Genomic DNA, 14662 nt, shown 5'->3' with positions numbered 1-14662 from the left:
GTAGTATCAGCACTTTGAGAGGCCAAGGCCTTGAGCCCAGGAGTTCAAGACCAGTCTGGGCAACATAGTGAGACTCTATCGCTACAAAAAATAAAAATAAAAACATTAAGCAGGAGTGGTGGTGCGTGCCTATAGTCCCAACTACTTGGGAGGCTGAGGTGGGAGGATCACTTGAGCATAGAGGTTGAGATTGCAGTGAGCCAAAACCATGCCACCGCATTCTAGCCTGAGCAAGATCTGATCGCAAAACAAAAAACGAGCAAGGATAACACTTATTATATATGCATGTTATAAGAATTTACTGCTAGAACATTTATGTATCAAATAATTATACCTCTCATCTTATCCACAATTGCATGAAAGTGTAGCAAGTCAGCCGGGCGCAAGGTGGCTCACATCTGTAATCTTAGCACTTTGGGAGGCCGAGGTGGGTGGATTGCCTGAGGTCAGGAGTTCAAGACCAGCCTGGCCAACATGGTGAAACCGCATCTCTACTAAAAATACAAAAATTAGCCAGGCATAATCCCAGATACTCGGGAGGCTGAGGCAGGAGAATTGCTTGAACCCAAGGGGCAGAGGCTGCAGTGAGCCAAGATCATGCCACTTCACTCCAGCCTGGGCAAAAGAGCAAAACTCCATCTCGAAAAAAAAAAAAAAAAAAGAAAAAGAAAAAAAGTGTAGCAAGTCATTTCCCGCATTTCCTTCTATCAAGAAAAACTGATTTTTCATAGTTCTAATTAATGCCTATGTGAGATGCTACCATCCACCCTAAACTTTTAAAGAGAAAAAAAAAATCAGCAAGATACTTAAAACCAAAAATACAAAGTAAAAGCCCACTACAATTTTTTTTTTTTTTTTTTTTGAGACGGAGTCTTCCTCTGTCACCCAGGCTGGAGTGCAGTGGCGCAATCTTAGCTCACTGCAACCACCCCCCAGATTCAAGCGATTCTCCTGCCTCAGCCTCCTGAGTAGCTGGTAGCTGGGATTACAGATGACCGCCACCACGCCCAGCTAATTATTGTATTTTTAGTAGAGACGGGGTTTCACCATGTTGGCCACGCTGGTCTCAAACTCCTGACTTAAGGTGATCCCCCTCCCCGCCTCGGCCTCCCAAAGTGCTGGGATTACAGGCGTGAGCCACCACACCCAGCGGCCCACTACAATTTTAAACAGCAACAACAAAAAAAAACACAAGTAACTCTGTTTATATCTTCTTTTGTTTAAAAAATAACAGTTTTGTTTAAAAGAAGATATAAACACATATATACATTTTTTGGTCTGTTTTTTTTTTTTTCTTTTTTCAGATGGGGTCTTGCTATGTTACCCAGGTTGGTCTTGAAGGCCTGGGCTCAAGTGATCCTCCCGCCTCAGCCTCCTCAGTTGCTGGGACTACCGGCATGTCCCACCACGCCCAGCTATGCCATTTTAGAAAAATGAACCTACCTTGAAAATACTCATCTATTGACTCTCTCGCTTCTACCAAATAAAATTAAAATAACTGCTTATTTTCTTCCTCTCTGCAATTTATAGTTTTTGTAAATAACTAGTATCACTGGTTTCTGTATTTCTGTAGCTATAAACATCTGATACACAGCAAGATAATTACTAGCTTGTAGAAATGCCAACAAGCAAAACACAGCTATAATTAGTATAAAACAGGGTAAACAATGTAAATTACTATGTTTACATAACAAATTGAGAACCTCAAAGTAATAAAAAATGATTAAGTATCATACTTACTCTCCCTTTTCTATCTTCTTTCATTTTTTTTCTGAAATTCACTTCAATTCTTACTCTACTGAGCTATCTAATAAGTACTTACATCAATAATAGCTGCTGCACTGCTGTCTAGATGTTTATACAATTCATGTAATACTTCTCTCAGTTTCTTCAAAGTTTTCTTATTGGGCTGAAGTAGCATTGCTTGGAAGTTCACTGGCAAGCCATACCTTACAAAAAAGCAGAAATACAGTACACAATACAAGCAAACATGTAAAGAGATTTTCTTTTCAAAGCAAATATTCTCATACTCTTTAATCATGGTTAACGGGGAGAGAGTATCTCCCTTTACCTTTACAAGTTCAACTAATATATATAGAAACTGAAACTAATATAAACAAAAAAACTTTAATATAAACAGAAACGCAAACCTTTAGTCCTCACTGTCCACTAGAAATCTCTACACCAATTACTAGGAATTACTTCAATTACCATTCATTTTGTTTTTCTTTTGAGACGGATTCTTACTGTTGCCAGGCTGGAGTGCAGTGGTGCAATCCTGGCTCACTGCAATCTCCGCCTCCTGGGTTCAAGCCATTCTCCTGCCTCAGCCTCCTGAGTAGCTGGGATTACAGGCACGTACCACCATGCCCAGCTGATTTTTCTATTTTTAGTAGAGACGGGGTTTCACCATGTTGGCCAGCCTGGTCTCAATCTCTTGACCTCGTGATCTGCCCGCCTTGGCCTCCCAAAGTGCTGGGACTACAGGCATGAGCCACCACACCCGGCTTACCATTCAATTTTTAAGGTAATATATGAATATCCTCAGGAAATAATAATAAGTAAGGTCAGCAGATACTTTTATGGTAATAGCATGAGGTTACCCACATCCACTTTGAAAATTTGAAAAAATCTAAAAATAGCATGGTTACAGGTAAGTTTTGGGGTGTTTTTTTGTTTGTTTCGTGTTTTGTTTTTTCAGGCGGAGTCTCGCTCTGTTGCCCAGGCTGGAGTGCAGTGGTGCAATAGTGCAGTGGCACAATCTCGGCTCACTGCAACCTCCACCTCCTGGGTTCAAGTGATTCTCTGCCTCAGCCTCCCAAGTAGCTGACACTACAGGCACGTGCCACCACGCTTGACTAATTTTTTAATATTTTTAGTAGAGATGGAATTTCACCATGTTAGCCAGGATAGTTTCAATCTGACCTCGTGATCTGCCCGCCTCAGCCTCCCAAAGTGATGGGATTACAGGCGTGAGCCACTGTGCCCGGCCAAGTTTTGGGTTTTTTAAAACTATTTCTAATATGAGCAACCCATACATTGGGCCAGAATATGATTTTTTAAGTATCTCAAAATATTAAAATACTTTAGGTTAATATGAAATGATTTCAGTAAGTCATTAGCATACTATGTATCCAATGACATATAAAACATCTGAAGGATCTTCCTTTTAAACAAATATTGGCTAATATTTAATCTACTTTTAAGTACCTACACAAGAAAAAGAACCTGAGGGTATGGCAGCATAAATCTCTTTTTCTAAACCTGGTGCTAAAAAACAAGACTAATATGCATTTTATAAGCTGTATGATGATACTGACAATCTCTGTCTCATGATTGGCCCTTTGGTTTCTCCAAATCCATTTCCTATTGTCGCACTGTGTTATAATAAAGAGGTCCAATGTAGAGAATCTATGAACTCTTCAGTTCCAAGTTTGGCAATTAACTTTCTTTACCTTAAAACAGACTCAACAAAAACCCGTAATGCTTTCACGTGAATCCATGCAATAAATGCTTCACTAAAATTCACTTTCAGCCACCGTACAAGTGGTCCCTATAAAAAGAAAAAAAAAATTGCCACAAATTTGGTCTTAGAAATAGCAATTAGATTGACCAAATATTTTTTTAAGTGACTACCTACTAGGAATCTATAGAAGAATTAAGTCGCATAATTCACTTTCTACATGTTTCACTATTATTCTCATTATCTCAGATACTTTACCTTAAATTAGATTAAAAGGTTCGCCACTACAGAGTGATCTCAACAGACACTAAAATGCATTGAACCAATTCACTAACACAGAAAAAGGTATGTATTTTAATAGAAGTAGTTAAACTGGTACAAAATACAGAAATGCCTTAGGTTTGAAAATCAAAATATAAAGATCTGAATTTACTACAGAACACTCTAAAACATTTAATACATGTAAAATGAAATTCAACTTACAAACAACTTCTTAGTAACAAAGATAAACAGTTATGTAGACAAGTCATTTAACAGCACTAGCTCTTAGTTTTCCCATCTGTAAAAAAGGGAGTTGGTCTAGACATCTAAAATCTCTTTACATTCTAAATTATGTAGTGTAAGTTCTTTTTAAACTTCAAATATTTAGTAGGATTAAGCGGATTTCAAATACCTCCTCTCTCCATACTTAAAAGACATACATTAACAATTCAGCTAACACTTCCTTGGATAACATTATTAGGCTCATTTGGATGTACCAACCAATTAATTTAAACAAAAGGATAGCAAAACAAAGTGAAAATCTTTGGTCAAAATACCTATTTTTTAAAAGGATTTTGGGTTTTCCCTAAAAAGCTGGTTATTTTGACATTACTTGGTTAGAATGAGTTTTCTCCGAGTTGAGATGATATGGCTTATAAAGTACTTGGAAATAATTTTCAATATTTCCCTTAATTTCCTCTTATTACATTATTAAGAGAAACACATTTTCACTCATTATGTTTCCCTTTCCAAACAAGCTTTTAGTCTTCACAGTAATCCCACACATGAAGATGGCAAGAAAGTTAACACCATCTTTGATTTTCACAATTCCATTCGTTTCCCCATTACACCTAGAACACACCAATTCTCCAATAGCTTAAATACAAATTGCTTCAATAAAAGATTGAGGCACTGAAAAAATCTGCCTCAAGAAAGTGAAAAGTCTTACTGAAAAGAACTTTGTTACTTAACTAAAATCGTCCTTCACCTACAAGGACAAGCAATACCACTTTTTCTTCTGCTTAGTACTGATAATACTAAATATTAAAAACACATACAAATTGTTTTTGTTAACCAGAATATTGCATTTAAAATTAATATCTGATATGGATTTAGGTGGAGTAATTTCTTTTTAAGTATGTATTTTAAGATAACTATTCTATCTATTCTATTCTATCTCAGATAGACGTAAGCTTTAGAAGAAAGCTTTCTTAGAAATAGAATAGTTATCTCTAGAATAGTTAAGCTTCAGAGGAAATTCATTCTAATTATTCAATTAAAAAAAACTAAAATCAAATGTCTTAAAACCAAAGCAGATTTTTACTCTCTTTTAAATCAAAGGAAAGCAATACCACTTTTTCTTCTGCTTAGTACTGATCATACTAAATATTAAAAACACATACAAATTGTTTTTTCTTGTCAGTAGAAAGCCTGTTCATTTCTTCTTTATCTGCTTTCATCTCCTCTTCATTATACTGGAAGTCACGAACAATGAATCTAAATTTGGGGAAAGAAACAAAATTGTTCACGTTGTATACAGCTGACCTAACAAAGTAAATAAACAAAAAACAATAATCTTACTTGTTTTCTCTGGCTTTGTGTCTGAAGTCATCAACTGCCTTCCTAAACAAGGTGACGTTACACAGGTAACTGTCTTGGTCCTCTGAAAGAACACTATGGAAAAAAAAAGAAGTCCATTTAAAGATTTATACGTATTGCTGTCTTTCATATTAAGGGCAAAATTCAGAAACAGGTGGAAGAGAAAAGTAGGGTATAATAGCCCTTCCCAAATCACCTCAATGCTTTTCAATCTGGATTGCCTCAAACTCTGAAGACGCTGAATGTTTATGATTTATTTTGCTTATGATACTTTAACACTCTCCATTTATTTCTTACTAACCAACAAAATTAGACATTAACTCCAGTAAAGCATCCAAACGCTAAGAACCACACTTTTCAATCAACATCAGCGCCAAGCTGCTTTGTTTCCAGTGTCTCCTTGATAAGCATGCCCTTCTTTTCTGGAAGCCTAATTCTTTCTTCCTTTCTCCAGGCCAACTCAGCCCCACTGAGGCCCAGCCTAGCCTCTCTGCATTGCCAGTACCTCAAACCTTGGATCTTTCCTTTGCTCCCATGATATCTCTCAATCAAAAACTGACAGGCTGGGTGCAGTGGCTTATGCCTGTAATCCCAACACTTTGGGAGGCTGAGGTGGGGGTTTGTTTGAGTTCAGGACTTTGAGACCAGCCTGGGCAACATGGCAAGACTGTGTCTGTACAAAAAATACAAAAACTAGCTAGGCATGATGGTGCATGCCTGTAGTCCTAGCCACTCGGGAGGCTGAGGTGGGAGGATCACTGGACCTGGGGAGGTTGAGGCTACAGTGAGCTGAGATTGCACCACTGCACTCCAGTCTGGGTGACAGAGTGAGTCCCTGTCAAAAAAAAAAAAAAAAAAAACCTGACGAACACAACTGTCTAAATAATCTCTGAATAAATGTGCCTGTATGCATCTCATGGCTCCATTCTAGGCTTCAGAAGGTCCCAGTGAGGTCAGAACTTCCATTCAGTCACAGCTTCATGGACATCACTAGAAAGACCTTTCCAGACACAACTGCCAGGAAATTTTAATGGTCATTTAAATCTGTAATACCTTGGGTGAAAGTCCACTGTTTGAAAGGTGAATGGTATCGTTTGTGATAGTATGGTCCAAATTTGGCTTTCAGAATTTACCTGTAGTGCCTCCTGTATAGAAGTCCTTATGTGAAGTCCACGAGACTGCACGGGCAGTTGTTCCACAGTGATAACCTTGGGGCAGGGGAATGTTACTGAGGGGAATCTCCTTTCTTTCACATACTCGAGGTCTTCTAATGTTTAGTGTTTTTTAAACAGCTTTACTGAGATATAATCGTTATGCAGAAAACTGTATGCATTTAATGTCTATAATCTGAAGTGTGGACATACGCATATACCCATGAAACCATCACCACGATCGAGACAATAAACATACCCCTCACTACCAAAAGGGTCCTTGGGCCCTTTTGTTGGTTGTTTTCTTTGTTTTTTAATGTTTAGTTTTTACTTAGAATGTGGTACTTCTGAAATCAGAAAAAGGAAATTTTACAAAATGGAGGAATGCTGGGGAATTTAAAGATACTATATTAAAAAAATGTTTAAAGCAAGTGTAGTTTTTCCTGAAGCCTAAGAACCACCTGTTTAGCCAAGTAAATTCAGGAGGCAATTACAGTGTTAATCACAGAATGGCTTTAAGTACTGAATCTACCCCACTGTCAGCCAGCCAGCAGGGGCACCTCCCTAGTGTATGACCAGCAGACACCTCCGGGAGTACTGATCACTGTAATCGCTGACATGCAGAGAAAACCCAAGTACTCTGGATTTAGAACCTCCTGTTAAACTATATCTTCTCAAAATGATTACCCTTAATTCTTGCTCCTGGTGTCCATCAAACCCAATGAAGGGCAGCTACCAAGTGGACAGAGCTTGGTTTAAAAAACTATTTAAGGATCTTCTGCTTTGCCAAGATTTACTCAGTGATGTGTGAACTGCTTGAGATCAAAACAAATCCAAATCTAACTTGACAGGCTATTTCAGAGCCAAAAATAATGTTTTACCGTTATCATACTAATCTTTTAAACTTATCCAACACTTTGCTGTTTTGAAGACCCTTCCAAAAGCATTTGGTGTTTGACATGGCCCTGTGTCAATGAACAGGTTACCTATTAAGCAGGTTCCTAGCTATTGTGCAGAGATCTGGGACACAGTAAATTCCTATGGCTTACTCAAAATCCTGATGGTGAAAAATGCCAAGATAAAACTTCCATCTTATCTTATAACTAAATCCTACTATGCCACCTTATTATGAAAAATAAATAAAAGCCAGTTGCTTTCTCTCTTTCCCCTAAGGAAAGGTATTTCTTAAAACTGTTTAAAAAATAAACCACGAGTCCTTACTATAACGGACTTGTAGTCATTTAACATGTACTGAGACTCTGTAATTCAAGCGCTTGCTAGATATTAGTATAAAACTAAGACAGCATTTCCTGATCTCCAGGTATGGGTTTAGTAAAAGAAACAGGCATACACAAGTAACTGCAATACAGAGTTGTTAGTGCTGCAATAGAAAATATACATGATACACTGGGGAATTAGTAACTTTATCTGAGGGGATTCAAAGGAGTTTCACCAAAGTGGTGATACCAGATGGAAGTTTGAAAGAAAGACAAAAAAGAGAAGAACGTTCCAGACAGAACCCCATATGCAAATGAATACAGATGTGGAATAACATGGTGCATCTGAGGAACTGCCAGAAATAAGTATAACTGGGGCTCAGCGTGGTAGCTCATGCCTGTAATCCCAGCACTTTGGGAGGCCAAGGCAGGCAGATCACTTGAGGTCAGGAGTTCGAGACCAGCCTGGCTGACATAGTGAAACCTCATCTCTACTAAAAATACAAAAATTAGCTGAGTGTGGTGGCACATGCCTGTAATCCCAGCTACTTGGGAAGCTGGGGAAGGAGACTCACCTGAACCCGGGAGGCAGAGGCTGCGGTGAGCCAAGATAACACCTCTGCACTCCAGGCTGGGTGAGAGAGAGACTGTGTCTCAAAAAGAAAAAAAAAAAAAAGAAAAGAAAGAAAAACAATATATATATACATATATGGCTGGGACATAGGGTACAAGGAGAGGGTGTGTGTCTGTGTGATGGGGGCAGGCAGTCAAAATGGGGAGGGACAAGCAGGGTTTTAGACAGGAAAGTAACACATTTGTATGTCACAAAGATGAAAACAGCAGCAATGTGGAGGACTGATGAGAGGAGAAAAGGAGACCAGCTAGGGTCAATTACCATGGTCCAGGCAAGGGATGAGGGAGTCAGAGCTGGAGCAGTGGCAGTGGGTCTTGGGGGAGTGGGGAGAGTAGATTTAACCATATGAAATTGTAGATATTTGACCATTTTCTGACGTACAAAACAGCAATTTTTAATGGTTCAACCAAATACTATGGAAGGTGGAAACGACACAACTGATTAGACTATTGCGGGCAGGGGGCCGGTGGGGGGACGGGGGTGCAAGGGTGAAGGAAGATTCCAAAATGACTGACTACCACACTTGCAGTTCGGATCACTGGGCAGATATAGATGCCATATGCTACAAGGCAACTAGAGAGTCTGAGTCTGAGATTGGGGTGATAGTGTCAGTTACCTAGGAAACACCACATGGCGTGGTCCAGTAGGAACCAGGTATGTGAGTTTGTAGGTGGGGGAAGGCTGGCTACAGATGAAGATTTAGCAGTCCGAAAACTGCAGGCGAGGCTAGAGCCAGGGATGTGGTTGAAGCGGTACTGACAGGAGAACAGACCATCTCCCTCAGAAACTCTGAAACACAGAGAAACTTCTGGACAGTGGCCAGTATCATTTTTCCTGCACTTCTTAGCTAGGCTCCTTTGCTTCACTGGGGACTCCAGATCCCTAAAGAAAAACCTCTGTGAAGCACCCATGAGTTTGTGATGTTGCTTCCAATGACAGAGAAAAGGCAAAAGTTAACCAGTGATCTGACTCAGTCAGACTATTTTAACAAGCAAAAGCAGACCAAAAAAAAAAAAAAAAAAAATAGGAAAGTGGTAATTCTGAAAGGACAAGTGAAAAGCACCTCTTTCTGAACAGTGTTTCAACAAAAAAAAAGGAGAACAGCAACACAGCCGCCACTTCTTTGGCCACAGCCTTGACATGGCATTTATACGCATTGCTGCATTTAGCCTCACAGCAATGGTAGTATTTCAAAACTGTCCAATCTTTGTAGAATATGTTACAAATAGTTATATTTTGTGAATTTTAAAATTCTTCCAGGTTTGAGGACAGTTAGAAGAATAGATTGAAAAATATTAGATTGAATATTAGAGTGAATATTTTTCAATCTACCTCAAAATTCCACTTTCATCTTCACTGCTCCCAACAATAATCACTCAAGTTATCACACCAAAAAGTAATGTGTTACTACCTATAATTAATTAACTTGTGTAAAGCACATAGAACAATGACTAGCTCATAGTAATTACTCAAAAATGCTGTTGTGATGATAAGCCAAAAATTCAGCATCAGGTCATAGAGATCTTTCCTAAATGGCAGACAATATTCCAGGCTCACTCAAAAAAGCCTATCTGCCCTACATGAAGTGCACATACTCTTGATGGTGCTATTTGAGCTAGTGCTATGTTCTCTCTGACTAAATTTAAACAGGTAAGTTTTTGAGTCAGTGATTCCAAATGTACTTTGAACTGAGAAATAGGTAGAAAAGATGTTTTCACTGAGCAAGGAAAGGCTGGGAGCTCTCGGAAGATTAGTGTGCACTTACAAGTCATTTGCAAACAAGTCTTGACTGCATTAAACTGTTCCCTTTCTGAAATTTGCCCTTTAAACTACTCAAGTGACTGTCCAAAGATCTAAATCTCTGATGGAATATTTTTGAAGTCCTTCTATCAGAGTAAATCTGAGCTTACTTAATGAGCCTACACACCATCCCCCTGGACATCTGGGTTGGTGTATGTCCATCTCTGGAGGACATTCTGTGTGCACCACGTCCTCACTCTCCTCCTCTACCTGCCTCCTGGACACAGAGTCAACCTCTATGGCTCTAATGCCCTAAAGATCTGTCAGTATCAACAGCCTAAGTGAGACACCAATATCAAGACACAACTGTAGTCTTCAGTTTACCATGTGAAGAGCTGGTATGAAGGAAAGATATTCCTCCAAATGAAAAATAAAAAAAATTCATGATGAGCACAAGTTTGTTGTTAAGTTCCTAAAAGATCAACATTTGTGAAAATACAGTAACATTATCTTGTATTTTGAATACTCCATTAAGCCTTAAAATAACTTCATAATATATACAAGGAAGGTGCTATGCTCATTTAGAGACAAAGAAAATGAGGCCCAGAGAAGTTAAAAGACTTACCCCAGGTCACACAGCAAGCTGGTAGCAGAACTGAGGCAGGAAATAGGGTCTGGAGGCAGGGAACCTAAGGTTGTTTCACCCCGGTTTCCTAGAACTAAATTGAAAGGAAAACCCTAATTTTCCACGCCTAAGTAACAAAAGGACCAGAGACTACTCCTTTTGACCTTTCCTGCATGGCAGATGGGAAATTGGCTGTCGGCAACAAATCAGACTGATTGAGAGGCCGAGTCTTCATTTGCATAGAAGTATAACTTTGTAACTTCACCCTAGCCTCTGATTGGTTGCAGAAAGCAACCAATATTTGCACAGGCATGTGACCTTTGTAACTTCACTTCAGCCTCTGGTTGGCTGCTTTCTGCAACCAATGATACCGACTGCAGGCTACCATGTCATTTACATGAGGTGAGCATGAAGTGGCCAATGGGAAACTTGTAGGAGTTATTTGGACCCAAGAAGATTCTGTATCCAGGCCCTTGAGCCACTGCTCAGGTCTGCTCCTACACTGTGGAGTGTACTTTCTTTCGTTTTTAATAAATCCCTGCTTTTGTTCTTTTGTTGCTTCATTCTTATTTTGCTTTGCTGGGCATTTTGTCCAATTCTTTGTTCAAAACACCAAGAACTTGGACAACTTGAAGTCACAACCCTACAGTGACGGACCCCACCAGTGACAGACTCTACTGGTGACAGAACCAGCAATAGAACTCAGATCCCTGGGTCCAGGACTCTTTCCATCATACTAAGCTACTTCCCACATGACACAATGAAACTGGAAAAGAAAATATTTCATGGGCCTGACCTTACTAATTCTACTTCTTTACTGCCTCCTATATCTTCCTCCCTGCTGCCTCCCCTTGAAGCATATATATATCTATAAGAATCCTTTGGGGTGGAAATACACTGTATTTATATTTTCTCAAAGAATATCTGGTGTGGCAATGGCAGAACACAGAAAAATGACATGGAACAGTGTTAAAAGGGTACAGGACCTAGAGCTAAAAGATGTGAGTTCTAGCCGTAACTCTGCCATTGGACACTTTACACAGCCATACGCCTCAGGCAACTATTTAAGCATTTTAACTTCTTCTTCCATGAGAATAAGAATGATAAGTGTCCATACTTCTTCACAGACTTGTTGTAAATTTCAAATTAGACGATGCATGTTAAATCTATAAATTTAAAAAAGTGCTTAATAAAAACAGGTTTGTTTGTTTTTTAAATAAAAGGAACATACAGATTAGGTAAAATCTAAGCTCAAAGTGATGGTGAACATCTGGAGATCAACACGGCAGTCCAGTAGCCATTCTGGTACACTTCCTTTGCCAAGTAAAATGAGGAATTATAGACACATAATAGGTATGCAATAATGAATAAAGAATTTTCAAAAGGCAGCACAGTGCAGCAGAAAAAGTACCACACCAGAGACCTAGGTTCTAGTTCTAGCCCTGCCACAAATGAGATGTGTGACCCTGGGCAAACTATTAATACCTCACTGGCCTCAAACTTCTAAATCTATAAACAGGAGGTTGTCAAACAGACTGTGCCAAGTCCCTTCTAGGTCTAAAATTATTACAACTAGAGTTCACAGAACTCACTCATGAGGTTAATTTATCACAAAGGCAAGACAGCAAACATATTTCCTAAGCCAACATCCAAACTCTAAAAGGAATTCTAGGAAACATATGGTTTTACGAAGACTTCTACTTACTTGCTAGACCTTGGAACTACCATTTCAGCTAGTGTTTCATACTGCTTAATCCAGTCGTTGTGGTTTAACCTGCAGAAAAGGTACAATACACATTGGAAAAGAAAAACAAGTCCTATTTCCTGCCATATCCAGGAAGACAAAAAATTATGAGACAAAATAGGAAATCTGGCTATGGTAAGTATACTTCAACTCTATTTAACAAAAAAAAATTCACGTTTCCTACTGAGAATGAATTTCAAATACACTGAGTAATGCAGGAAATACAGATCACCGCCCTACCTCCAGTAACTATTGCAAAAGAGGCACATCCTAGAACTATGTTTGGAAAGGAAGTAAAGCACAGTATAGATTCTAAATTATTTTCAAGCTGCATAGCTCATATGTATTGTGCCTCATTTTTAAAAAATGGTCATGCTAAAATCACTATCGTTCCTGCTCAGTGGCCGTTATGAAGGACTGAAAAAACACTTTATTTATGGAAAGCACAGAGTACCATGAGGTAGTAAGTAAATGAAGTGACAGTAAACTATGTTGCCACAAAACATTGTACAACAACCTTCTCTAGAGGCCACTGGCTTCCAGGGGTGTGGAGAGAGACAACTATGTTTGAGATTGAAAACAAAGAATTATAGTGTGTATAGGCCAGGATAGAGAATAATTCATCATGTAAGATGTCCTAGGTCCTATGTTTCAATTACAAGATACAGAAAACTATAAAAATTTCTGGTTTTGAACCCAAGTTTTAAATAAAGGTTGAGTGGGTCAAATATTTTATCTGGGCAAAAGTTATTTTCCTACATAGTATAAAAGCACAGATACATAGAATTTGTTATAAATAATCAGTGTTTCAGTGTAGCAGAGGGGAGTTATGTAACTAGAACACAAAATAAAATTTCTGGAGTGAAATCCTTAGATTTAAGGCCTTCTCCCTGTGCAAAGAAAAATCCAAAAGCTAGCGTACTGCAATAAAGGGGAAAAAATGCAGAATTGAGATAATATTGTAGCCACTGTAAATTCCACGGAGGCATCATTTTCTAGTACTCCCAATCTCTGAACCAGATAAAAATGCAGAGCACAGCAAGGAAGTCTTCATACAATGATACTCTGAAAAAGACCCAAATCTCCCACCTGAGTTTGGATCCCCCAAACATTCCCTGATAGCAAGACTTCAGCGTAAGTCAAAAGTGAAACCATTAATAGTGCTATACAGACACACACAAAGTCCAGGTCTTCCTACAAGTACCCAAAGGTTTCATTTCATTTCATTCAAGATGAACTATGATCAAATATTAAATAACACAGAAGGCCTAATCCTAAGGAGATTTCAAAGCTTATCTAGTCCAGGGGCTAGCAAAATATGCCCATAGCGAAGCCTGTTTTGTTAATAAGGTTTTATTGAAACAGCCACATTCATTCGTTTACATATCATCTATGGCTACTTCAGCTATAACCACAAAGTTGCCACAGTGGAGTAGTTGTGACAGGGATCACATTGCTTACAAAGCCTACAATACTTACTATCTAGCCCTTTATAGAAAAAAAAATTGTTAATCTCTGATCTAATCCATTGTTTGCTTCTTACAGTGCTTAATTAATCCTAACCAGTCATAAAGATTTTTTCAGGAAAAAAATGCAAAAACCTTCCTATTTTGAGAAATCTAAAATCTGTATTTTTTAAACAATCAATAATTTAGCATTACTTATGTTTGAATGAGCCAATTCTACCAAGCTGCTAAATTTGATCTGGAAACTCAATTTATAATTGAAGTCTCCATTGCCAGGTTATGATCTAATTTCTACTTTATGTGCCACATGAGCAAATGTTGATTGACAGAATGAATGGCAAGGTTGTATTCTTTTTACGCTTGGATTTTATGGAAAACTTCAAACTACAATACTAGATACTAACATTTTTCTTGTATTTTAACAAGTAAAACCTTTTATAATAGAAAGACTTACTTGGGAACTACTACCAGTAATGTGACGAGATACTCTGAATCAAGAACAAAGTCATCCTTCTTCACAATTTCTGCTAGACTTCTAGTTAGCAAACTTCCTCTGAGGAATTAAAAAAAATCATTAGGCTGATAATTATGTGCTTCTGTAACACAAGTAAAGAAACAGCAGGCTAATCATTTTCACATATACTATATATACATTGAGAGGGATTAGTCTTAGTTAACATTTTTACTTTGTAAGAAGTCACCATTTAGCTGAATATATCCTACCCTTGCAACCAACGAAATATCTTCTATCAAAATTTGCCT

General features: G+C 38.3%; 1 protein-coding gene across 2 annotated transcripts in view; it reads right to left on the bottom strand.

The window, feature by feature from the left end:
* The window catches only part of ATP6V1C1 (ATPase H+ transporting V1 subunit C1), a 108658-nt gene that overhangs the window by 61120 nt on the left and 32876 nt on the right, over positions 1-14662 (bottom strand). For both annotated transcript variants that reach the window (XM_058444600.1, XM_032760172.2), the window contains exons 7-12: positions 14355-14453; positions 12396-12464; positions 5306-5398; positions 5128-5221; positions 3456-3553; positions 1823-1949 (exon numbers count right to left, since the gene is read on the bottom strand). In XM_058444600.1, coding sequence (XP_058300583.1) covers positions 1823-1949; positions 3456-3553; positions 5128-5221; positions 5306-5398; positions 12396-12464; positions 14355-14453 — 580 coding nt within the window. The remainder of the gene's footprint in view (positions 1-1822; positions 1950-3455; positions 3554-5127; positions 5222-5305; positions 5399-12395; positions 12465-14354; positions 14454-14662) is intronic.

The sequence above is a fragment of the Hylobates moloch genome, unplaced genomic scaffold, assembly GCF_009828535.3.
Source record: "Hylobates moloch isolate HMO894 unplaced genomic scaffold, HMol_V3 SCAFFOLD_9, whole genome shotgun sequence".
Taxonomy (NCBI): Eukaryota; Metazoa; Chordata; class Mammalia; order Primates; family Hylobatidae; genus Hylobates; species Hylobates moloch.
Note: the sequence above shows the minus strand (reverse complement) of the source record. Positions and strands in the feature narration are given on the sequence as shown.